At 49.7% G+C, this 27115-nt stretch overlaps 1 protein-coding gene across 1 annotated transcript in view; it reads left to right on the top strand.

The window, feature by feature from the left end:
- Positions 1-27115, top strand: part of SLC24A4 (solute carrier family 24 member 4) — a 139721-nt gene that overhangs the window by 88685 nt on the left and 23921 nt on the right. Inside the window, exons 10-11 of the mRNA XM_008072948.1 lie at positions 2752-2921; positions 7021-7213. Coding sequence (XP_008071139.1) covers positions 2752-2921; positions 7021-7213 — 363 coding nt within the window. The remainder of the gene's footprint in view (positions 1-2751; positions 2922-7020; positions 7214-27115) is intronic.

Below are 27115 nucleotides of genomic sequence, written 5' to 3'. Positions count from 1 at the left end.
CTTCCCCACCTTTCAGGGGGCAGAGACACCTATCCCCCTCCCTCACCCTTCAGGAGGGTGGAGACACCTCTCCCTCTCACCCTCCCTCACCCTTCAGGGGAGTTGGTTCCCAGGCAGTCTGGCAGGATGGAGGCCAGCTCCTGCTGAGTTGCATGGGTCCTGGGGCTTTCATGGCAAGGAAGTACCATGCAGTGACTGGTTCAGGCTGGAGGGAACCCCCCAGTGCCTTCCCTTTGCAGGACCTCCAGGCTCCCAGAGGCTGCTGTCCACAAGCCTTTTCTCGTGCTCTGTTGTGACTATCTCTGTCACTAGTGCCCACGACACGAGGACGTCCCCACGAGTTTATTATCTCCTAAATATCTTTTAAGTCCAGAACAATTTCTGGAAAACTGGAAGGTTGGACATAGGATGACCCCCAAGCTCAGGGAAGGTGGGAGCATCTGGTCTTCCAGCAGCTTCTGTGAGAACGAAAGCATTTAGGTAAAGGCCGAGGGAGCAGATGGCCCCCGAGAAGGAAGAGGGGGCACAGACCTGGCATCTGGGAATCTGAGGGGCATTTGGAGACATGAACTTTGGGGTTTTCCACACTTTTTTGCAGCCCATCGTAAGGGGCCCCAGTGTGAGTCCCTGCAGGGTGGCATCCCCACAGAGATCAGCTGAAGAAGGTGGGAGCCTGGTGACACCCCTGCAGAACTGAGGAGCCCAGGGCTTCAGGACCTTTCTTTTCTAAGGATGGATTTTGGTGGGAGGGACATCAGAGTTTCCCTCTTGCCTCAGGCCCTGGCAGGTGTCTGCATAGCCACCCACTCCACCAGGAGGCCCACCAGGGTTGCTGCCAGGAAGTCAGGAGCACAAGCTCTCTCCCAAACCCGAGCTGCTGTATCTGTTTTTGTGTTTCTATACAAAAATCACAGTTTTTATCATCACACTCTCGATGGGAGAAGGAAAAGCCTCTTCCCTCCACTCTTGTAAAATGCAGACGTGTGTCAAGATGTCTGTAAAGGCCATGCAGCTTAGCCCAGCAGTGTCCCAGCTGGTGCTCAGGTGGCCTCACACACAGTCTGATGGCCAGGGTCACCTGCTCCAGTGCCATGTCTGCCCGGGAGGCTTGCTGGGCCCTTCCAGGTCTCCCTGGGTATAGTTCTGGCTGGCGATAGGGAGGTCAGGGTGCTGACAACCTGGCTGAACCCCTGGAAAGACATGCAGCTGTCGAATTCCCTTCTGGGATGGGACAGGCCGCCATGCTCTGTCTCTTGGCACCAAGACAAGAGGTGGAGAACCTGGCATTGTGGCCCAGGCTCCCTTCAAGTACAGTTGTGCCCTTGAGCAGAGACTGCCAGGGCTGACTCTTCTGGGATCAGCCGACTGGCCTCCCTCCCTCCCTCCCTCCTGAGCAGGAGGGGTTCGTTCTCCTGGGGTGGTCCTCCCTTCCTCCTTCCCCAGCAGTGGGGGCTGCAGGCATGAGGCAGAGGCTCCTGGTCCTCAGCAGACAGCAGAGCCAGTGAGTCCAGCCAGGAGTGGAGCCCCCTGAGGCCCTGAAACTCCCATAGAAGGAGGCTCTACTAACACCCACTCCATGTAACCCCCTGGTGCCTCTGCTGAGTCAAGAATGCCGCCAGATGCTCACCTCCGCGCTAATCACCTCTGGCAATCTCTGTGCCTTGGCCTTCCTAACTCCTCAACTGTAAGTAGTCGGCTTCACCACGCGTAATACATGCATTTAAGGCAAACGACCTCCACGAGCCCAGGCGACACCTGCCTTCACGGAGGCCACATCCCACCCAGAGATGCATGTCCTCCTGGCTTCGTGTCTAACCACACGCCTCCTGTCTGCTGAGCCTTGCTACTGTGTGGTGCGGAGTGTGCCTGTCTGGTGTGCGTTTCTATGCCATTAACTCTCGCAACTGTTCCCTGGTTTCCTGAGAGGAACAGCTGTAACCAGTGTAGAGGGACGGGTGTATTCATGCAGCAGTCCTTGGGGGGCCTCTTCCTGCTTCTGCGTGCTGTGTCCATGAGCAGGTGGTGACTAGAGACTCCCCAGGGCCTGAAGTCCAGCGTCTAGCCCCAGGGTCCTGGCACCTGCATGTTTGCAGGGGGCGAGGAAGAGATCGTGGCACTGGGAAGTCCCTGAAGCCTCGTAAGGGAAGGGAAGGTCAGAACGTCCCTGCAACCACTCCTGGAGGGGCCAGGGTTTGTCAGCGTCACCTCGCGCCTCAGCCCTGCAGGTTCCTCTCCTGAGCCTTGGTTGCTTGTCTGGGACCTGTGATCTGAATCTTTGACTCGGGCCTCTTCTGTGAAGAGAGTCAGAGACAGCCTCACTGGAGGGTGGGACCATCGAGATAGAGCAAGAGGTTTGCACCGGTATCTGCTGCTTCGAGCACTGTTGGCTCCTGGGATCCTTGTCTGTCTGTAGAATTTCATCTGAGCCTCTGTCAACAGGGGAGAGAAAGGTCCCCTTGCAGTCATGGACAAAAGGCCCTGCCTGTGTTGTAGGTAGACTGCCCTGGTGAGGCCTAGTTAGAGGACTGGGAGCTCCTTGGCATGAGTAGGACTGGGCCCAGAAGAGGAAGGAGGTGTCAGAGGCAGAGGGGCTGGACTGGGTCCATGGGAGCCAGTGACCCACCTTGACAGGTGGAGAAGTAAGGCCCGGCCCACAGTCTCCAGGTGGTCGCCGGGACCACAGCCTGGGGACGCAGGCAGGACAGGGGCTGTCAGTGGGCCGGATGCTGACTGTGCCTCTGTGCTATGCAGTGAAGGAGCAACCACACTACAGTGGAAGCCCCGTGGTGATGGTGGATGAGCTCGTGAGCTCCAGCCCCCCCAAGTTCAGTTTCCCGGATGCCGGACTGCGTGTCATGATCACCAACAAGTTTGGGCCCAGGACCCGGCTGCGGATGGCCAGCAGGATCATAATTAATGAGGTGGGTACTGGCAGGACAGGAGGGAGTGATCACAGGTGTGTCCTTGCTCTGGCTCTCGAGGGCTGTTTCTGGGCAGATCCTCAGGCATCTGCTGAGGAAGGATGCCCTGGGCCCCCTAGAAGCCACCTGCCACCCACAGATGCAAGTTATTCTTCCAGGGATTTAAAGCAGGCAACCATCAAATGCTGCACCTGAGATGCTTACTTGGTACTTTGTCAGGCTTTAGAGTAGAACTAACTGGAGAGAGGCCAGTCTGGAGTACAGATCACTTCTTTAAAGTGTTAAGAAAGACAAAAAAGGTAAGTGCACAACTGTTCTCTGTGGGCAGAACATCTTCAGAAGGAAACCCAGACACCAGTAAGGATCATGACCTCTGGCACTTCTTGTCACTCTCACTATCCTTAAAGGTCGTGATGTGTGGCTCTTCCTCCTGTGGAAAAATATGAATTTTAATATCTCCCACATAAACATTACAGCAAAGACAGTTGGCTTGTTGCTTGCTGACATTTCCAATCTTTGCTGCACATGTGCATTTTGGAATTTGAGGTCCTTATTCTCAGAAGCATACGGGGCCTGCAGGCTTTAAACCTTGATTGCTGATGGGAAGTAGTCAGCATAGAGATTGTCTGCAAGAACGATATCTCACTGTGCTTAAGCATCCTGTGTCTTAAACATTTCTGCTTGGATTTTACAAGCAAAGACCCCTCTCTGTAAAAAGTGCATTAAGAGAGAGAAGCACCTTTGAATCATCCTGAGTCATTTTGGTTCAAGCCAGTGCAATTTGAATCAGTGAAATTTTACTGAATATTGGCCATTTTGCACATGTGAGATTACTGTGCCTGTGTGGTGCTGGGGGTGGGGACTGAACAACTATAAGAATGTGGAGCAGCGTTTGTAGTATGTTGTTTGTGGCATTCGCAGCCAGGAAAAGAATAGGCCTGGAGAGGTTGGTAAGGCACCGGCCATTCCGTCCCAATGTTTCTAGCCGCTAGGAAGACCTCATCATCCAAGCCTTGTGACATGCCCACCTGGAGGGCAGCGTGGGGAACCTGGAGGGCTGCATGGGGAGGCAGGAATTCTGTTTTCATCTTACAACAGCCATGAACCTGCTCGATCTGAGGATGTTCAGGGAGAGAGGACTTCAGTAGACTTCAGTGACGGGCACCAGAGGCCATGTCTAGGGGTTACATGGTGACTTCAGGGAGTTCATCTTGGAGTGGGAGTAGGGAGGACAAACCCCACAAAGCTTGAAGGTCTTTATCAAGACCCATTGCCTTATTTCTTCTTTGTTGTAGGTGTAACCAATCGACTGGAGTTGTGGGTAGTATAATAATTCACCTGAGTCAGATTAGAGTAGAGAAGGTCGGGTTTACTGAATGCCCTGTGAGGGAACAGTGGGCAGGGCAGTGCTGGAAGGGCTGTCTGTCCCGAGGCGATGATTTGAGGTTGTTTTATAGGATCACTGGCCCCTTGTCGGTTCCCATCATGTAAATGAGGGATTGAAACATGGCATTTTTGATTGGTTGGTGTTAGTTCCCGCCATGTGAATGAAGGATGGAAACTTGGCAGTTCTGATTGGTTGGTGTTCGTTCTCACCATGTGAATGAGAGATTGAAACATGGCAGTTCTGATTGGTTGGTGTTAGTTCCCACCATGTGAATGAAGGATGGAAACTTGGCAGTTCTGATTGGTTGGTGTTAGTTCTCATCATGCAAATGATGGATGGAAACTTGGCAGTGCTGACTGGTTGGTGTCAGTTCCTGCCATGAAAATAAGGGATGGAAACATGGCAGTTCTTATTGGTCTGTGTTAGTTCCTGCCATGCAAATAAGGGATGGAAACATGGCAGTTCTGATTGGTTGGTGTTAGTTCCCAGCATGCAAATGAAGGATTGAAACATGGGGTTCTGATTGATTGGTGTTAGTTCCCACCATGTGAATGAGAGATTGAAACATGGCAGTTCTGATTGGTTGGTGCTCAACTTTGATTGTTGGCGTCTCATTGGTAAGCTGGAAGTTAACACAATGTGGGTCTTGTTGTATAAGTCTGACTTCCACATTATTCAGTCACCTTAATTCCAGAATGTTACAGAGATATTTGCAAAGCTGAAATTACTCATGGTGACAATGTCTGTGGAGTGGTACCCTTGTATACTCACTTCCAGAGAGGGCAGAGCAACGGGGAGTGGGCTTGTAGGGGTGAGCACTTGTGGGGTGAAGGGCCGGGAGGGAGGGCTGTGTTTTTCCTTCATGCCAAGCTTACCCCAATCTGACTTGACTGTCCTCACTCAAAACTGCCAAGGGGCCCAGAAACTCACCTACCTTGCATCCCCTTTCCTTCTTATGATCCCATCCCACCCAGTCACCCACCTCCTTCACCCGCAATGGCTCCACCCCAGGGTGCTAAACCAGTAAAATGGGTTGCAACTACTGAGCATCTGCTGTGTGCTGGGCAGTGCCAAGCACTTACCGACATGCCTTGCAACTTTAATCCTCTCAGTGGCCTTCAGCTGAGTCACCATGTAGTTTCCAGCTTGAGCCATACTGTGACAACCATACCCAGGAGGTCCTGAGGACGTGTGCCCTCTGTGGTTCAGATGGTGGCCTGGATGTGTACATTCTATGGAGGCAGAAGTTACAGGAAGCCATACATCAATACATGTGTGGTTTAACTGGTTTGGCCTAGGAAGGAGGGACATTTCCAAGTGGGGCTTACAGGTCATAGGTGAATTTAAGATTTCTTGACTGATCATTTGTAATCCCTGACTAAGGAATGTGTATATCAGTAGGAAGATGCTTTGCTGAGATGAGGAGGCAGAAAACTCCAGGTTTGTTGATGTGTAGCTGAAGTTCTATATATGATGTTAGGGAGGATAGATAAGGGTCTTACAAGGTTCCCGGACTCTGGGAGGCCCCAAGAAATGGCTTTGCAGGGCTGTAAAATACTTTGATTTTCTTCTTTATTTGTTATGTGGTGTTATGCCAGAGTCAGGCTGGAAAACAGACTCTAGGATGTAGGGTGATAGGGTAATAAAACTCCATCTGGCAAGTCCGTATCAGGCAGTGGATTCCCAGGCCTCTGAGTTAGGGTTGTGGATAAGAGAAAGCAAGGTCAGGTGTCCCCCTCAGGACTATCAAGTCTTGACGAGGGTGGAGGCAGCTGAAGTTCTAGGTTGTTATGGGTGTCAATGTGAGGGGGGTCAACATGCACCCCCCTTGTGGGCTAGCGGTGCCACTCCCAGGTCATCCCCAAGAGAAGCAAGTGTGTGTGTCTCCAAAAAGACATGCCCACTAGTGTTCACAGCTTTGTTCTGCATAATAACCAGCAAGGGGAAACAACCCAAGTGCCATTAACAGGCAAAGGCTGTATCATGGGCCCTTCATACAATGGAGACCACACAGCCACAGAAAGTGACAGACTCCCAACTCACACAGCAAGACATGCGTCTCATGAGTGCTGGGTTGCATGGAAGAAGCCGGACAAAAAATAGTATGCAATACTTGAGCCCATTTATGTGAAGTTCAAGTTCAGGGGAAACTAACAGATGTTTATAGATGCCAACATAGTGGTTACCTTAGTTATCTCTGGAGTGGAGGCTGTCGACTGGGAGAGTGCCTGTGGGGGTCTTCTGGGGCTGGAAATGTCCTGTGTCATGGGGTATGGTGTCACTGAGCTGTGCACCTAATGTAAGCAGGCTTTTTGCATGACACGACTAAAAATTAAAAATTAAGGAAGCCACGCAGGGCCTTTCCTGTCCTATCTGCAGGTGGCCGTGAACACTGTGGGGAGCACCCGAGATGGTGGGTGTCATTGGAGTCATGGGCTGGGATGTTGAGCCAGTTCTGGGAAGGGGCCCGGGCCCCTGGTCAATCCTCAGAGACTTCCTGGCAGCCCCCGAGTAGAGGTGGACAGAATAGATGGATTCTGGGGGCCTGGGCTGACCTTCAGGTGAGCCTGTCTCAGGGGATGCTTCTCTGGGAGCCCACGAGAACTGGGCGCATAAGGGGATAGGACACAGGGAAGCCTTTGGAAGCTTGAGGGGACAGGGCACAGGGGAAGCTCATCATACATGGGTGTCTACCTTGCCCCATCCACACAGCGGCAGAGACTGATCAACTCAGCCAATGGTGTGAGCAGCAAGCCACTGCAGAACGGGAGGCATGAGAGTGTGGAGAACGGGAACGTGCCCGTGGAAGATCCCCAGTGCCTGCCACGGGAACAGGAGCCACCGCCACCGCCCCCGGAGCCAGAGCCCATAGAGACCGCCTTCCTGTCCCCCTTCTCCATGCCTGGTGAGTTCTGGGGTGCACAGCTTCAGGCGGAGCTTTCGGGAGTCCCATCAAGATGAAGCTTGGGTCTCCAGGACAAAGGCTGGGACCTTGAGACCAGTGGAGGGCAGGCAGGGTTGATGTCAGGTCACCAGTGGGCACGGAATGGGGCTGGAGCAAGGGGAGTACAGGCACAGGTGCAGGGAGCCAGGGGCCCAGAGCAGCAGGCCAGCAACGAGGCCAGACACCAAGTGACCACACCGAAGTGCTTGGAGAAGCCGGTCTGTCTTTCGAATGTGACGAAGCTCCTGGGGTATTTGTGTTTCCACAGCTGCTTTGGCCTCCTGACCCTGGCAGCAGGGCAGTGGCTTAGTATTCACTGGCACAGAATACCCTAAGGCTCCAAGTTGTCCTTATACCTTTGAGGATGTTTCCTACCTGCACATAAGTCAGGTCACAGCACCACTTCACTTGGTTCCTCTGGTTGCACCTGGAGTCTGACCCCAAGGCCTGGAATGACCTGCTGCCAGTACCTGCTGGCCTCACCTGTCACCCATGCCCTATGCTTAGCCACTGGTCTTGCTGTCCTTTCCAGAAGCCCCAGGTGTGCTTCTGCCTCAGGTCCTCTACTGAGAAGCACCTTTCCTGGCGTCCGCATGCTCACTCAAACCTGCTTCTGGTCTCTGCTTAAATGTGGTCTCATCAGTGTGCCTCCACAACTGCCTCCTTTAAAACATCTCATGTTTTCTTAACTTGTGTGTCTCCCGCCACTAAAACTCTGCCAGGGCACTTGCCTTTGCTTACTGCATTTGCTGCTGCATCTTCAGTGCTGGTTGTGGCACACAGGAGGTGCTTAGGTAACTGTCAAGTGAATGACTTGAGAGAGGTGGATACCTTCCACTGCTGTGTTTACTACTGGGCCCTGGTGCAAGTTCTGGATGTAGTAGGTGCTTAGGTACTTGCCAAGTGAGTGAATTGAGAGAGGCCCCTGGGTTTGGGATCACTGGAAGTCCTTGGGGCTCTGGGTGCCAGTCTGCAGGGCATGCTCATGGCATCCCCTTGATGTAGGGTCACCTGGGTAGCCCTGAGGGTCTGAGCCATCCCTTCACTAGCCCAGGATCACTCGTGTAGACACAGGCTTAGAGTCTGACCTGGGTAGCACTGAGGACCGGAGCCGTCACATCACTAGTATAGGTTCATTCATGAAGACACGGATTTTGAGTCTGGCCTGGATAGCCCTGAGGACCTGGGCCATCACGTCACTAGTCCAGGTTCACTGATGTGTCCACATTGGCCTGGATCTGGTAACCCACTCCATGGTTACTGTAGGTATTTCAAGTTCGTAAGACCTGGAGACCAGATGCCAAGGAGTGCCGAGGTTTAGTCATGTTGAGGGAGGTGCAGCCTTGGTCCAGGGCAGGCATGGCTGGCCAGGGAGATGCACTAGCTGGGGTGAGCAGTAGGTCACCATTCGGGGACTTCTGTGTGTGTGTCCTCCAGCCCCACGGGGTGGGTTTCAGGATCCTCTTTTGTAGAGTGAGCCCTTCTGGGGCCCTGTGGCCACCCCCACTGGTCACTCTTCTATGTCCTAGCACCACAGCTTCCTGCCGTTCATAGTCTGCAGGAAAGCTGGGAACAGGACTGTCCCTAGGTCTCTCCTGCCCTATAAGTGGCCACCACTTGCAGAGACTTAGAGACCCTGGATCTCTGGATACCCGACTCTTTGTTCTGGGGATCCAGGTGGGACCAGGATCCCCTTTCAGCCTTGAGCTTGGCAGGGTGGGCAGGGAGGACCCAGGACCAGCTCTCTTCTCCTCGTCCTTATGCTGGGAGTTAATGTTACCAGAGAAGTAGCTGTGGTGTCTCTGGGCAGGTCACCTCCAGGGTGGAGGCACGGCTGAGCCAGATGATTCCCAGGTCCTCCCCATACCCCCGAGTCCTGCCCCAGAGAGCTCTGCCCATCCTGGGGACAGTGCCTCTTGCTGTGGGGGGAGGGGAGGGCATCTCCTTCCTCCAGCTTCCAGAACCTTCCCCTGGGCTCGACCCACAACAGAGCCAGTACAGCCAGCCTCCTCCGTCTTCTGTGTCCTCTGTCCTCCTCGGGAACACCCCACATCCTGTGCCAGTGGGAAGCTCCCTTTGTGTCCCTGCAGATGTGTTGCCAGATGTTGCCCTTGTAAACCATACACCACTTCCTCCTCTTCCTCCCCCTCCTGCATGAAGAACAGGAGTGCAGGTGGCTGATGAAACCGAGTCCTGGTGTGAGCAAAGGTCTGCAGGAACCTGGAGCAAGTTGGGGACACGGCACCCAAGAAAATGTCTGTGTGTCCCACTCTGGTCTGTCACTCATTCTATCTCTGCCTTGGACTTTGTAGCAGCTTGTGGCTGGAGGGTACCTCTGAGTGTGCTTATCGGGGGTGAGTGGAGCTCACAGTCTCATGAGGCGACCTCTAGAAGGATTCACAGGGCCAGAGGAGCCATAATGGAACAGGGGCCTTGCGAAGATGGGAGAAACCATCCTGCTGGTCAGCTTATAAGCAGGGTGGCTTCAGTGTCCAGGAAGGAGTCCAGCCAGACCGATGGACAGCTCTTCTGGGGAGTCAGGACAGATTGGGAGGCTCTGGAGTCCAGGAGACCTGAATTTGAGTCTGAGTTCTACCACCCACCAGCCCTTTGCCTCTGGGCCGCTGCTTTCCCTCCCTAAACCTCTGCTTCCCCTCCACAAGCTGGGTGATGGCATGTACCTCCCAGGGTTGATCTGAGTAGCAAACAAGATGACTTAGTTATGGTCTATGCACACTGTGTGGCATACAGTAGGCACTCAGTAAATGTCTGTTCAGGTTGTAATGTGCTTTGATCATGTGGCTTCTGTTAGCCTTGCCTCTTGGGACTGTAAAGCAATGTTCTAGAAAGGTTGTAGGTGCCAGAGTCCCTGGGGTCCTGGAATAGTCAGTCACTCCAGGGTCAAGGAGACAGAGCTAGCATGTATTAAACATCATGTATTGTGTGCCAGTTGATGAGCTTCTGGCACTTTTCAGACAGAACAATTCTCTAGTCACTAAATTCAGGGGGTGCCGAAAAAAATATATACACATTTTAAGCGATGTTATCTGTGTGTTACTTTTCAAAGTTGAATTAAGTAACAGTAGAAATGTGCAGTATGGCATTTGCTTAACCATGCTTCTGCCATTTTCTTTTGACCTGCCTGTTGCATGGTGATGCTAGCATTCAGTTGATGAATGCTATCTTTTGAGCAAACGTATGTGTATGTTTTTGACACGCCTATACTTGAGTACCTCACTTTCTGGGTTCTGGGGATCCAGAAAATATGTGTATGTTTTTGACACCCCTATACTTGAATACCTCACTTTCTGGGTTCTGGGGATCCAGGAGAGAACAGGATGGTCATAACCCTGCCCTCTGGGGGCTTCTGGACAGATCTAAGCAGGCAATAATGCGAGGCAATTGGATGTGGTCTCCCTCCCTTACCACATGACTGGCCGGGGCTGGGGGGCACAGCCTGCCAGCCCCTCGCTCTGCCCAACAAATGAGGAATCACTGGGATGGGGTGTCCAGGAGTACCAGCAGCACTGGCACAGTGTCTGCTGGGTCTGAGGGTATGTTTCCACGCGAACACCATATACAGCCCTGTTCTCCCTGCTGGGGACCACAAACACCAGTCACTGGGCCTCCAGGGCGGCTATTGCCTGGACCAGGGGGAGGAAGAGCTTTTTCTCCTAGGAAGCCATGGTCTGCAGTCCTGAAACTGCCTGAAACAATCAGTCCGTGACCCTGAGCTCCAGCCGGCTGGGAAAGGCCCTTGTGTGGGTTGTTTTGGCTTATAGAGAGTCCACTGAAGCCACACCATGGCCAACCAATAGGATTTTTTTTGCTACTCCTGTAAAGATGCCACATTTTGCTGATGAGGCTGCTGGCCTTGACAGCCACTCTTATTATGGCAGAAAGTCTGGTACCCAGCAGACATTAACTGGGCACTTGCCATATGTGAGGCACTAGGCAAAAAAGCAGGGCGTTCTTAGCGAGCTGTGGATCTGTCAGCTCGGGCTGTCATCACAGAATGCCATGGACTAAGTAGTTTAGACAAGGTAAATTCATCTTCCCATGGTTCTGGCAGCTGAGAGTTCGAGGTCAAGGTACCAGCAGGTTGGGGTTCTGGTGAGGGCTCTCTTCCTGACTTGCAGATGGCCGCCTTCTTGTTGTGTGTTTATATGGTGTTTTTTTGGTGCATGCATGTGTGTGTATGGGGGGGGGAGAGAGATTGAGAGAGAGAGAGAGAGAAAGAGTGCCCTTTCTTCCTCCTCTTATGAAGCTGGACTGGGCTCTCCTCTGTGGTCCCATTTAACTGTAATTGCCTCCTGGAAGTCCTATCTCTGAATACAGTCATGTTGAGGGGTGGAGCTGCAGCACACATATCGGAAGGTGGGGGCACAGCTTAGTCCATAGCAGGATCTCACGGGCACTGTGTGCTGTGCCATCCTGAGAACCTACATGTATGTATTCCCTCATGTAAGCCTCACCACAGCATATGGCAGGGGTACTCACTGTCTCCATTTTATAGAGAAGGAAAGGGAAGCCCAGAGAGTTGATGTGGCTTACCCATGGTCACCCAGCTTAGGTAGAGAGTGGGGCTTCCACCCCAGCAGTCCATGCCAGCCCCTGAGTGCTGCCTCTTCACATCGTGTGCTTTCATCTCATCTTCACTAATCATCCCCATGTTACAGAGGGGAAGACTGAGGCCATGACAGGGGGAGCTGCTCTTTCACCCTGTGCTTCCCCAGCTGTGAATACCATCTTGGGCTGGTCCACATGGGAGCAGAATCCCAGGCCACAAGCTCAGGGCTGCCACATGTCCAGTGCATGGCCTTGGATGAGTCCTCTTGGCCTACGATGCACTTCAGCTCATTTCTGTGGAGAAACTAGTGATCAGTGTGTGTTTTGTGAAAGCCCAGGACCTTGGAGGTTCTTAAAGCAGGAATAGGGGGTAGAACTTACTCAGCACTTACTCTGTGCTGGCAGGGTGCTTTACATGAATTAAGTCATTACATCCTCACACAACCCTGGGGAAGTAGATACTGTTATTATTCCCACTTCACAGGTGAAAAACTGAGGCATAGAGTGGTAAAGTTGCCCATGGTCACACAGGAGGAAGAACCAGAGCTGGGTTAGCACCCTGGCATTGTGATCCCTGACCCCAGACATGCTTAGGGGACAGTACTAACAGTACTAGCCAGTGGGTTTTTGGGGTCTCTTTTCTGCTGGAGCCTACATAGAAATTTCCTCTGTTCAGGACAGAGTACCAGATGACTCATGTCTATGTTGATAAACCATGTTGAGTTGGGGGGAATCATGGGCCTTTGGGGATCCCACATGCTGGCTTCGTGGCTGGGATGACATGGCAAAGCCCGCTCTCCCTTTGTTAGCATGATCATCAGAAGATTTTGGGAAGATTTGGTGCTCATCCACATCCATCCAGCTTCCTCAGTTCAGGATAGCCCTTGAGAGATGAGTGGGAAGAGAGAGGTTTGGGTTCTTCTTCTAAAGTCAGCACTGCAGAAACCCAGCTCTGTGATACCTACACACCCATCCCTCCTCAGCGCCATGTTGGTGAGAGCTGCAGAGACCAGGTGCCGCAGGCTCAGGCATGTGCAGGTCCACACACAGCTCCTGTCTGTTCTGGGCCCCAGAGCCACGTGGCCCTGTATCTTGATCTTGCCTGATCTCGGGAGCCACCAGGGAAGTTATACATTCAGCAGACTGTCCCGTGAGTCGAGGTCAGGCTTATGAAGATGTGTCCTTGTCTGTCACTCTGTGCAGCACTGAGGTATCTGCTCACAGCTTAAGTCGAGCCAAAACTGGCCACGTATCCTTATCTTTTAATATAACAGGTGTGAGACATGATTCACTTTCCATGACATTCACACCTTTAAAGTATACAATGTAGAGGCTTTTAGCATATTCACAAAGTCATGCAGCCATCACCAAAATCAATTTTAGAACATTTCCAACAACCCCCAAGGAAACGTCTGCCCATCAGCAGTCACTGCCCTTCTACCCAGCCCCTGGCAGCCACAAATCTACCTCCTGTCTCTTTGGATTTAACCATTCCAAATATTTCATGTAAATAGCATCATTCAACATGTGTCTTTTGTGACTGGCATCCTTCACCTACCTGGCATTTTCAAGGCATAGGCACATGGTAGCATTGTCAGTACTTTATTTATTTATTTTTTGAGTTGGAGTCTCACTCTGTTGCCCAGACTGGAGTGCAGTGGCCGCTCCCGGCCACTGCAGCCTCGACCTACTGGGCTCCGGTGATCCTTCCGCCTCAGCCTCCTGAGTAGCTGGAATTACAGGCGCACGCTACCACGCCCGGCTAATTTTTTGATTTTATTGTAGAGATGAGGTCTCGCCTGCCTAGGCGGGTCTCGAACCCGTGGGCTCAGGCAATCCACTCACCTCAGCCTCCCAAAGGCGTGGGATTACAGGCTGAGCCACCGAGCCCGGCTCATTGTCAGTACTTTATTCCTTTCTGTAGCTGAGTATTTTGTTGTGAGGATGTGCCACATCATTTTATCTACTCATCAGTTGATGGACATTTGGGTCATTTCCACCTCTGACTATGAGTGGTTTTCTAAAAGAGTAAATAGAACATTGTGGGGAAAAAGGCTCAATTAAAAAAAAAAATCTAAATAAAAGCAATATTCTCTTAAGTTCTCTGTGGTAGCAGCAGTCCTGAATACTAGAGTTAATGAGATCTTGGGAATTTTTAGACAAGTCTTCTTTTTTTTTTTGAGTTGGAGTCTCACTCTGTTGCCCAGACTGGAGTGCAGTGGCCACTCCCGGCTACTGCAGCCTCGACCTGCTGGGCTCCGGCGATCCTTCCGCCTCAGCCTTCCAAGTAGCTGAAACTACAGGTGCGCGCTACCATGCCTGGCTAATTTTTTGGTTTTATTGTAGAGATGAGGTCTCGCCAAGTTGCCCAGGTGGGACAAGTCTTCTTATGTTACAAAGTGGGAAACTGAGACTCATAGAAGGGCAGTGGCTTGCCCAAGGGACAGCCTCGGCCAGAAAAACCAGGCATCCAGGCCATCTACCCTGTAAATAGACCCTGTGACGCCCTACAGCCAGGCCATTGCAGTGTGTGTTGGGGGGGCCTATAGGGAGGTAAAGTCCCGCTTGGGACCATGTGCTGGGGTCCTGAACAGAAGGCTCAGCCTGTAGTCCTGCACCTTTGGGAGGCTGAGGTGAGTGGATTGCCTGAGCCCGCAGATTTGAGACCTGCCTGGGTAGCGAGACCTCATCTCTACAATAAATCAAAAAATCAGCCGGGCATGGTAGTACATGCCTGTAATTCCGACTACTCGGAAGGCTGAGGCAGAAGGATCGTCGGAGCCCAGCAGGTCGAGGCTGCGGTGACCGGGAGCGGCCACTGCACTCCAGTCTGGGTGACAGAGTGAGACTTCAACTCAAAAAAAAAAAAAGAAAAAAGAAGGCCAGCAGCAGAAGCTCACCTGGTGGGTCTTGATGCCAGTAGCAGAAGCCTGGCTGACAGGTCTCAGTACCAGCAGCCGAAGCCCACCTGGCAGGTCTGGATGCCAGTAGGAGAGGCACACTAGGCAAGTCTCAGCGCCAGTGTGGCAGAAGCCCACCTGGCAGGTTTCAATGCCAGCAGCAGAAGACCACCCAACAGGTCTCAATGTCAGCAGCAGAAGCCCTCCTAACAGGTCTTCAATGACAGCAACAGAAGCCCACCTGATAAATCTGGATGCCAGTAGGAGAAGCCAACCAGGCAGGCCTCAGTGGCAGCCCAGATGCCCACCTGGCAGGTATCAACCCCAGCAGCAGAAGTCCACCTAGCAGATCTTTGGGGCAGCCCAGAAGCCCACCCAACAGGTCACAGTGCCAGCAGGAGAAGCCCACCGGGCAGGTCACAATGCCAGCAGGAGTATCCCACCTGGCAGGTCTCAATGCCAGCAGCAGAAGCTCACCTGGAAGGTCTTGATGCCAGCAGGAGAAACACACCCATCAGGTCTCAATGCCAGCAACAGAAGCCCATCTGGCGGTCTCGATGCCAGCAAGATAAGCCCACCTGGCAGTCCTCAGTGCCGGTAGCAGAAGCCCACCAGGTAGGTCTCAGTGCCAGCATCAGAAGTCCACCTGACAGGCCTTCTATGTAAGCAGGAGAAGCCCACCCAGCAGGTCATGATGCCAGCAGCCAAAGCCCACCTGACAGATGTCAGTGTCAGCAGGAAAAACCCACCCAACAGGTCTCAGTGCAGCAGCAGAAGCCCACCCAACAGGTCTTAATGCCAGCAGCAGAAGCCCACACAAGCTCCCTTATGCTAAAAGGGGGACTTTAAAAATAAGTTAGAGGGTTGTGTGATATACCACCCTTTCCACATCCTGTGGACATGGCGCCTCAAAGCAGCAGGAATTTGATCTGACTTCACCAATTCTGCTTTTCTAATTAGGGACCCAGTTTGAACCCAGAATCTTCCATCTGGAATGCCGCTATTAGCCTTCCAGCCTCTGCACACACTAGAAGGAAGCTGGAGCTGGGAGCTGCCGGGGGTTGGCTCAGCCTGTCACCTTCCACTGGACTGCAGGGACCTTGAAGCAAGGCAAGAAACAGACGGTTCCAGGTGGCCCTGACCAGCAGGCAAAGGAACAGGGCAGCTCTCGGAGCCTCATGGGGAGGCAGGAAGGGCAGGGCTGACATCTTCCAGCAGGCACCCACCCTGTCCCCAGTGGTCTGCTTAGGTCTCGTGCTCAGTCCCTAGAGCCTCCTTGAGGGCCCTGCCTGATAACTGGTGGGAGCCCCCATTTCCCAGAGGAGGAAGCTGGGGCCAGGCTCCTCCCACAGGTGAGTAGGTGCCACAGTCAGGGCTGATACCAGGTCTTCAGACTCCATAGCTCTGTCCTCTGCTGACTCTGCTAGGAGGGCCTGGGCTGGAACGTCCATGCTGGAATTCCAGGGACAGCAGAAGGAAGGAGAGGAAGATGGCCTTGGCTGGATAGACCCTGGGAGGACCCGACGGCTCTACCCTTAGGGTTGCTGGATTTGTAAACCGAGAGGGGGCAGGGAGAACCAGCTAGTGTTCCTGATTCCGTTGTCGCCGCGATGTGTCCTTGATTTAATCCTCCCCAGGGCCTCTAAATTTAAGATGAGGCCCTCAGAGGCAGGATCCTGTGCTCTGTACTTTCTGCTTTTCTTTAGTCTGTTCAGAGTTCCTTGAGGGGGGGAAGGGCAGTCTCTGCTGTCTCACAGTTGAGGACTTGGAGGCCCAGGGGGATTGAGGGTCCACCTGTGCCAGGCAGTGGAGAGCAACAGGTGGGACATCTCTATGCCAGACACCTCGAGACCCCAGCATGAGGGTGCATGGTGGCTGTGACTTGGGCATCCTAAAGTGAGGGAGTTGGCAACCACCCTTAACATCCTTCCTGTTCCAGCACCCATTCATGTCCAGTCCCAAAGTGCACGTGGTGCCCCAGGGAGGGACTGTGGGAGCATCTGCCATGCTGGGTGGGAGTCTGGGCCTGGCACCAGCTGACGGAGCTCTGAGCCCAGCTTCTGCACTGACTGGGAGGGCCTGGTCTGCAGCCCCATCTGTCCTTTCCTGGGAGGGCATTGCTTCTGTGAGGATGCGTGACTGGGATCTCAGGGCCGGACATGCCACCTGCCTGTGCCAGTGTGAGGGGAGGTGGAGCTGAGGTTGCCTCACTCAGGAGGCCTCCTGTGACCTGTGAGCTCTCCAGGCCTCTCTACTGGACTGCCAGGGAATGTCTCTCATGGGTCTCTGGCATCTCTGTCCACCCAGCCCTGCCTGCCCTCATCTGTGTGTCAGGACCCAGCAGGGCCTGCCTCTGACTTTGCTAATGCCTGGTCATGCCTTTCATTCTTTCCCTTCCCCAAGCCTCAGCATGGCCTCCTAGTTCTACTGAGGGTCCTGGCCTTGTCTGCTTCCTTCCCTCTTTATCTCTCTTGTGCCCTCAGGATCAAAACCTGCCCTCTGGGAGGTTGGATGGTGTCACTAAAAGGCTTTGGTATCGGACAGTTGTGGAATCGAGTCCTGGGTCTGCCACTTACTAGCTGTGTGACCTTGAACAGGTTACTTTTTCTCTCTGAGCCTGTTTCAGTCTCTGTTAAACAACTGAGCCCAGTGTTTGACAGTTAGCAGGTATTAGATCCATGGAAATTAATGTGTTAATATCAACAGTAATTGAAATCTGAGTGCTTAGTCTGCACTAGGCATTGTCCTAACATGTCACATGTGTTGGCTAATTTTCAGTCTTACAGTAGCACTGAGAGTTAGGGAGTCTTATTATTCCCATTTTACAGATGAGAAAATTGAGACACAGTGAGGCTAAACACTTTCTTGAGACCATACAGCTGGCATAGGTCAGAACTGGGATTTGAACCTGGGATCTTATCCATAGAGCCACAGTGTTCCTCAGAAAAGAATCAGTTTAATGATAAGTCTAAATTTAAGGATACAACAAAAACATAAAAATAACTAAAAATTTTTGATTCTAAAGGCCATTCACTTCAGGGATGAAAAGACTGGAAAAACTTTAGTTGTTCCCATAAACAGAAGAGGATTCTCTGTTTAGGTGAGATCCATGAGCTAAAAGATTCTACTCTGACAACTGATCCCTGCCAGCTGGTTAGTGGCAGAGAGCCTTCCATGGGCCCTGAAATCATGGAACTTGGAGGACTGCAAGCAGTGTAGCTCAGAGGACCTGGGACTCAGACTCTGAAGACATGCTTTCAAGAGCTGATACTGCCTTCCACTAAGATGCTTAAGTCACTGTATTTCACCAAACCAATTTATTTATCTTCAAAATAAGAAAAATACCCCCCCCAAAACTGATGCAAGGAAGAAGGAGAATTTGTGAAAACAGTTTCTAAGATTAGGCACAACACAAATGTTGTTTAGTGGTGAGGTGGTCATCTATTAATCCAGCCTTGACAGTACTCTCACTTCTATCTGCATCTCCTCCCCTCCCCACAAAGGACAACACAGAGGCCCCTGACTGGGGAAGCAGGGTCTGCCTGTGGCTCTGCCACTAATTTTATGTGAGATTTGGGTAGTTCATTAGCTTTCTTGAGACTTCTTTTCCACTTTATAAAATGGAGTTCACCAAGTGGATCTATTCTAGGAATACAAGGTTAGTTCAGCATATGGAGATCAATCAGTGACTCTCTTCCAGGAATGCAAGGTTGGTTCAGTATACAATGATCAATCAGTGGCTGTCTTCTAGGAACACAAGTTTGGCTCAGCATACAAAGATCAATCAGTAGAGAATTTATTCAAGGAATGCAAGGTTGGTTCAGTATACAGATATCAATCAGTGGATCTCTTCCAGGAATGCAAGGTTTGTTCAACATACCAAGATCAATCAGTGGATCTCTTCTAGGAACACAAGGTTGGTTCAGCATACAAAGATCAATCAATGGATCTATTATTCCAGAAATGCAAGTTTGGTTCAGCATACTGAGATCTATTAATGCCATATAGTACATTATTAGGACAAAGGACAGAACCACATGGTCATCTCAAGAGAGGCAGAAATAGCATTTGACAAAATTTAATATCTTTTCTTGATGAAAAAACATTTATGAGTAGAAGTAAACTTCCTCAGCCTAACTAATGGCATCAACAAAAACCCCAAAGTTAACAGCAGACAATGGTAAAGTTTGAAAACTTTCCCCTAAAGGTCAGGAGTAAAGCAAGGATGCAGTTTCTCTCTTTTTTTTTTTTTAGTAATTAAAAAGTACTAAATTTATTTTAGTACTCTGGAATATTTTATCTCTTTTCTCTTCTCTTAATTTTTTGTTTAATGACTATAAACAAACACTTAAAAGGAGCCCTTGCCATTTATGAAATGAGGAATTCCTTTGCAATGTGAATTTTTTCACACTCTAACTTAGCTATTTTTTTAAAAAAAAATTGGAATCATGGGGTACATGTGAGGATTTGTTCCATAAGTAGATTGTGTGAAGGCAAGGTTTGGGCTTTTGATGAGACCCCTACAGTAGTGGTCATGGTATCCAATGGTTGGTTTTGTATCCCTCACCCCACCTCCCTCCTTTAGCAGTACCCAGTGTCTGTTGTTCCCACCCTGTGTCCATGTGTGCCCAATGTTTAGTGCCCACTTGTGAGTAAGAACATGTGGTATTCAGTTTTGTATTTCAGTGATAATTCACTTAGAATGATGGTCTCTTGCAGTCATATTTCTGCAAATGACATGATTTTGTTCTTCATTATGGCTAGTATGCCATCATATAAATGTACCACTTTTATTTATCCAGTTCACCTTCAGTGGGTATCTGGGTTGGTTTTATATTTTTGCTATTGTGAATAGTGCTGCAATAACCATATATGTGCAGGAGTCTTTTTAGTAGAGCAATTTGTGTTCCTCTGGGTATATTCCTGGGAGTGAGATTGCTGGAACAAATGGTGGCTCTATTTTTAGCTCTTTGAGAAATCTCCAAACTGTTTTCCACAAATGTTGAAATAGCCTACATTCCCACCAACAGTGTAGAAGCATTTCTTTTTCTCTGCAGTCTCATTAACTCCTGTTGTTTTTTTACTTTTTAATAATAGTCAAAATAGTTCTTACTCCTCCTATTCAACATTGTGATGTGGGTTCTATCCAGGGCAAATAGGCAAGAGAAAGAAATTCAGATTGGAAAGAAGTAAAGCTTTCTTTATTCATCGATGACATGATCTTGTGTTGGAAAATCCTAAGGAATCTGCACAAAAAAATAACTCTATTAGAATCGATAAACTTTCAGGATACAAAATCAATATATAAAATTCAGTTGTATTTCAATACCATAACAATTAATACTCTGAAAATGAATTGAAAACAATTCCACTTACAATAGCATCAAAAAGAATAAGATACTTAGGAATAAATTTAACAAAAGTAGCATACACTGAAATCCACAAAATGTAAGAAAAAATTAAGATTGAAATAATTGGGAAGTTCCTGCATTCATGGCTGGAAAACCTAACATTTTAAAGTGACGGTAGTCCCCAGAGTGATCTGTAGATTCAGTGTAATGGAATTACACTGATATGGAAATGTAAGGAATCCAGAACGGCCAAAACAATCTTTATAAAGAGCAAAGTGTGGACTCACTTCCAGACTTCAAAACTTACTTCAGAGATAAAGTCATCAATGTTGTCTGGCTCTGGCATAAGGGCAGACATACAGATTAATGAAATAAAAATGAAAGTCTTGAAATACACCTATTCATTTAAGGCTAGTTGATTTTTGGCACATGTAACAAGACAATTCAATGAAAGAAGGAATAGTATTTTCAAAAGTTCCAGGACAACTAGAAAACCACATTTTTTAAAAAATGGAATTTGACACCTATTTTATACCACATACAAAAGTTAACTCAGTATGAAACAGTGCTAAATGTAATAGCTAAGAATACAGAACTCTTAGAAGAAAACATAGGTATAAATATTTATGATCTCAAATTAGGCAATTGTTTCTAACTCACAGAATGGGAGGAAACATTTGCAAATTATGAATCTGATAAGAGTCTAGTATTCTGTGTGTGTGTAGACACACACACCACTTAAAACTCAACAATAAAAAGAAAGTCCGATTTGAAAATGGACAAAGGATTTGAATAGACATTTCTTCAAAGAAGATAATATGAATGGCCAGTAAGCCTCTGGAGAGATGCTCACAACATTAGTCATTAGAGAATTGCAAATCTAAACCACAAAGAGATACCACTCAATGCACACTGGAATGGCTATAATCAGAAAAAATGGTCGAGAACAAGTATTGGCAGGATGTAGAAAACAGGCACCCCCATGCACTGCCAGTGGAAATGCAAATGGCACAGCCACCTTGGAAAACAGTCTGACATGCCTCAAAGAGGTAAACAGCAGTCACCACATGACTCTGAAATTCCACTCCTAAGTCTGTATCCAAGAGAAATGGAAATTTATGTTCACACAAAAATGTGTTCTCCAATATTCACAGTAGCATCATTCATCATAGCCAAAAGAGTGGAAGGCAAATATCCCATCAAGTACTGAATGGATAAGCAAATGTGATATATCCATGTGATGGAATAGCATGCATCCATGAAAAGGAATCTAATACTGACAGATGCTAAAACCTGAATGAACTTAGGAAACTTATGTTGAGTGAAAGAAGCCAGATGTAAAAGTTCATATGTTATGATTCCATTCATGTGGAATGCCCACAACGGTTAAGTCTATAGAGACAGAAGACTGACCAGTGTTTGCCAGAGGCTTGAGGGATGCTCATGGGTTGGAGTGTACATTGTGGGTAATGAAACTCTTCTGGAATTAGAGAGGTGATGGTTATGCAGCTTTTGAATATACCCAAACCCATCTAATTGCACCCTTTACATGGGTGACTTTTATGATAGGTTAATTCAATGACGTTTATCCAGAGTGGTGGTTTTCAGAGTCTCTTTGTACTATCACCATCAGAGCACCCAGGAACTTGTTAGATGTGCAGACTTTTGGATGTCCCTGCCCCCTGTGTTGGGGGCATCTGGCAGACTCTCCAGGGGTTCTGATTTACACTCAAGTGTGAGAACCATCACTCTAAAATTCACACTCTGGTCATATATACACTCCTAGAACTACCACTCTAGAAACCACACTCTCTAGTTGTATAGATGCTCCTAGAACCACCACTCTAGAATCCACACTCTAGTCCTGTATTCACTCCTAGAACCACCGCTCTAGAATCCATACTGTCTAGTTGTATAGACGCTTCTAGAATCACCACTCTAGAAATCATACTCTAGTCGTGTAGATACTCCTAGAACCACTGCTCTAGAATCCACAGTCTAGATGTGTGGCCACTTCTAACTCCAGGGTCCTTAATGACCTCCTGTCCATCATCAGTGACATAAATGCCCCACACACCACAAATGAGCCCCTCCCATAACTGAAGATCTAATCAGTTTACTAGCCACATTAATTTGTTGGAGGATTTTCATCAGTAATCACATTTGTTCTTTATCTTTCCCTCTAGTATGATGAGCTGTTTTGTTATAGTTCATTTTAAGGATTTTTTCTTCACATAATTAAATTGTAATTTTCTGCTTCAAAAGAGGACTCCAAGTTTAGCAAAAGACACAGTGGCAGCCCTTCTTTCCCTGGTATCTGTGCAACAGTCAGGGTCCCTGTTGTTGCACAGGAAGAGATCACAGGAGGGGCTAGTAGGAAGTGTGGGGGGACATCCCTCGGTATGTCCCCCAAACTCTAGCTTTATCATTTCATATGTGAGTTAGTCCAGACTCCCCAGTGTTAGGAAACTCAGTTCAGACTGATTACACCGAGGAGTCCACATGGTAAATTCCTGGGAGCATCCACCTTCTTTTGGAAGGTCTGGCCCGTTGCTACTTCTGAGAACTGGTCAGCCTGGGAAAGACAGTCTCTCTCCAGCCAGGGAGGCCTCAGACACTAAAGCACCAAGAACACAGAAGATGTAGTTGATAAATATCAGTAACTTTGTAAATTGGCTTTCTACACATCAGTCTCTTGAGAGTTTTGCTCATGCGAATCGGTTTCTGGTCTGTAGTGGGCATTCATGGTTCTTGTCTGACCAGCACTGTTCCCCTTAAATGGTAAAAGCACATGTAACTTTCCTCTAGGGAAACATCCATGCATTCCATGTTAGTCCATGTGGTTTAGATGGCCGACTCTGCCTCCTCACTATGCTGTGGTTCTGGATTCAATCTTGGCTAATCATGTATTCATGTTCCTTCTCCTAGGTACTGGGAGTCCAGTGAATGAGCCGACATCTGACCTCCTGCCTTGTGGGTTTATAAGTTTCTGGCCAGGCCCATGGAGAATGTAATCTCACTGGGCCCCAGGTCCAGCCTTGCAGAAGGCAGACTTCAAAAGAGTACTTGCCACCTGTCTCACGGTGTTGCTGCCTCTCTAAGCCACCTGGCCTTGCCCCATGGAAGCCACTGTAAGGGCTCTAGCCCTCACTTTTCCCTCCAGCTTAGCCATGTACACGTGGTGCCTCTGTCTAGGTTAAGGATCATATTCAGTGGCATGTGACAGAAAATGAAGGTGACAGAGCCTTAAACTCAAGGAACTTATCATGTAACAAGAAGTCCCATGATTAGGGAATTCCGTGGCTCTGTGGTCAATGTCCCTTCACCATGGTCCATATGTGGCAGGTGGTGTTTGTTATGATTAGGAAATCCCATGGCTCTGTGGTCAGTATTACATCACTGTGGCCCGTACGTGGCAGGTAGTGTTTGTCACAATTAGAGAATCCCACAGCTTTGTGGTCGCTGTCCCGTTACTGTGGTCCATATGTGGCAGGTGGCATTTGTCAAATTAGGGAATCTCATGGCTCTGTTGTCAGTGTTCCATCACCGTAGTCCATATGTGGCAGGTGGTATTTGTCGCAATTAGGGAATCCTGCAGCTCTGTGGTCAGTGTCCCATCACCAATGTCTATGTGTGGCAGGTGGTATTTGTCACAATTAGGGAGTGGCTCCGTGGTCAGTGTCCCATCATTGTGATGGATACGTGGCATGTCGTGTTTGTCATGATTAGAGAATCCCAAACCTCTGTGGTCAGTGTCCTGCCATTGTGGTTCATACATGGCAAGTGGCATTTGTCACAATTAGGGAATCTCATGGCTCTGTGATCAGTGTCCCATCACTGTGGTCCATATGTAGCAGGTGGTGTTTGTCATGGTTAGAGAATCCTGCAGCTCTGTGGTCAGTGTCCCATCACCATGGTCCATACATGGCAGGTAGCATTTGCCATCATGTGCCAAGTGGTTCCTCCAGCTCTGCATGTCCCTGTTCCTAGCAGTAATAAGGGGAACAATGGGAAGGAAGAGAGGGACTTCCCTAGAAGCTGTACCAAGTAGATGTCCACTCATGTCTTGGTGTCCAGAACTGTCAGAGCCATTACAGGCTTGCAAGGAGACTGGGGAGATTCAGATGTTTACCTGGGAACTCACTGTCCCAAGTAAAAGGGAATCCTCTTGGTAAAGAGGAAGGGACAGTGGTCATCAGAGGCTATGATTCCCCGCAGAACCCCCTTGGCTGATTTGTTGGGTCCTGCACCCACGTAGAACCTTATAAACCCATGAGGCAGGAGGTCAGATGTTGACTCATTCACTGGACTCCCAGTAGCTAGGACAGTCCCTTACATGGAGAAGGAACAAGCTGAACATTTATGGGATACATGATTAGCTGAGTTGGAATCTATATATACCCACAGGGCAAGGAGGCAGAGCTGGCTGTCTAAACCATGTGGACTAATGTGGAATGCATTGATGGTTCCCTGGAGGAAAGTTACATGTGCTCTTACCATTTAAGGGGAACGGTGCTGGTCAGATGAGTACCATGAATGCCTACTGCAGCCCAGAGTTGCTCAAAATCTTGAGACCAATTCACATGAGAAAAACTCTCAAGAAGCTAGTGTATAGACCTGAAAGTCAACTTATAAAGTTACCAATAACTATACTTTCTGTGTTCTTGGTGTCTTGGCATCTGAGGTCTCCCCATCTGGTCAGAGACTGCCCTTCCCAGGGTTAGCCAGTCCTTGGAGGCTGCATGAACAGGAGGTTGCACGGTGACCTCTGTCCTTAGAGGCAGCATATGACTGCATGCTGGGAGTATGAGCGCCCTGCATAGATTGTCAATTTGAGCCCTGCTCTGAACCACCACCTCCTATGTGCCAGGACGTTCCTCTGTGGCAGTCAGCCCAGAACAGGGTACCAGATGACCAGAGATGCCCCCTGGACCCCAGCACTCCTAAGTTATTCCATTCTAGGCCTACATGCCCACCTGGCCTTGCCCCATGGAAGCCACCGTAAGGGCTCTTGCTCTCGCTTTTCCCTCACTCCTTCTGCCTCCTGACCAGCACTGTGCTTCCCCTCGTGGCCTTTGTGGCAGTCCTGCCTCCTTTCTCTAGGGATCTGTGAGCATAAATGCTTTTTCCTTCACAATACGCATTTCGGCGTCTGAGTGTCTTGCCTTACCTGATTAAAACAAACTCTGGATACATTTAAAAACGCATTAAGTAGAATCTTGAGAAGGTTGGTAGGACTCAGGAGTCTGTACATTAACAACCCCTTTCCCCATGCCACGATATGGCTGTTCCACTGGTTTGGGAAAAAACTGGTTTGGGCTCAGTTTCTCATTTTAAGGCTGAGAATACTGAGGCCCAGCCTGGTGGGCAAGGTTGCTGGGAGCCCAGATTCTGGACAGGAGGCTGCTTGGTAGGCACAGAATTGAAATGAGCAGTTACCTGTCTCTGTCACTGACCCATCTCGGTCCCTGACTCATTTCTGTCTCTGACCTGTATTGGTGTCTGACCCATCTCTCTCCCTGACCCATCTTTGTCTCTGACCCATCACCTCTGTCTCTGACCCATCTCTGTCCCTGACCTGTCTCTGTTCTGACCTGTCTCTGTCTCTGACCTGTATCTGTGTCTGAGCTGTCTCTGTCCCTGACTCGTCTTTATCTCTGATCCCCCTCTGTCTCTGATCCCCTCTGTCTCTGACCCATCTCTCTTCTTGACCCATCTCTGTCCCTAACCTGCCTCTGTCTCTTTCCCATCTCTCTCTCTGACCCATCTCTGCTTCTGACTTGTCTGTTCCTGACCCAACTGTCTCCCTGACCTGTCTCTGACCCAACTCTCTCCCTGACCCGTCTCTGTGTCTGACCTGTGTCTGTTTCTGACCCGTCTCTATCTCTGACATGTTTCTCTCCCTGACCCGTCTCTGTCTGTGACCTGTTTCTCTCCCTGACAAGTCTCTCTGACTCACCTCTGTCTCTGACACATCTTTCTCCCTGACCATCTCTGTCCCTGACCTGTCTCTCTCTCTCTGGCCCCGTCTCTGTCCCTGACCCATCTCCGTCCCTGACCCATCTATCTCCCTGATCTGTCTCTGTCTCTGACCCATCTCTGTGTCTGACCTGTCTCTGTCTCTGACCCATCTCCCTCCCTGACCCATCTCCCTCCCTGACCCATCTCTGTCCCTGACTTGTCTCTGTCTCTGACCTGTCTCTGTTTCTGACTTGTCTCTCTTTCTGACCAAGTTGCTGTCCCTGACCTGTCTCTGTCCTGACTTGTCTCTCTTTCTGACCCAGTCTTTGTCCCTGGCCCTTCTCTGTCCCTGACCCATCTCTTTCTCCCTGAACTATCTTTGTCCCTGACTCATCTCTTTCTGTGACCCATCTCTGTCTCTGACCCTTCTCTGTCCCTGACCCATCTCTGTCTCTGACTCTTCTCTGTCTCTGACCCATTCCTTGCCCCCAGACCTGCTACCTCTGCCTCTACCTCTTCCTACCTGACTCCATAATTCCAGCCACACACAGAACATGGTCTCAATTCTGGCATCCTGGGGGACAGACTCTGGCTGATTTAGTCTGATTAGAGTCACCTGGTCCAGTCACAGGCAAGTGCACAGACATGCAGGTCAGGTGTTTTACCCCCTACCAGGAGAGCTGGGCTCACTCGGCCTGTGTCCCATGAATCAGAACTCCTACTCCCAGAAGGCCTACATGGCCCCAGTAGGGCCTGGGATGGCTTCAGGCTGTCCACACCTCTTTACGCCGGCTAGGTGTAACTGGGCCCTCTGACCTTTCCATTCCAGGTGCATTTCCCGGTGACCTGGTCTCTTGACGCAAGTTCAGGAAATATCTGATTGATATTTCCTGCTACACTACAACTGCTACACCCACTGTGTGTGATTTGTTATGAATGTATGTTTCAGATGCTCATTTCCTGGCCATGTCCTCTCACACTGGGGCCCTGCAGCCTCCTGAGTCTAACACAGGTGTTGAGTTTGAGAGGAGCTGGACTGGGGGCTCTGCTCTTTCCCACAACTGGAGAAGAACCTACAGGCC

Source organism: Carlito syrichta, unplaced genomic scaffold (assembly GCF_000164805.1).
Source record: "Carlito syrichta isolate Samal-C Ts95f unplaced genomic scaffold, Tarsius_syrichta-2.0.1 Scaffold315561, whole genome shotgun sequence".
Classification (NCBI taxonomy): Eukaryota; Metazoa; Chordata; class Mammalia; order Primates; family Tarsiidae; genus Carlito; species Carlito syrichta.
This window is presented reverse-complemented; position numbering and strand designations above follow the sequence as displayed.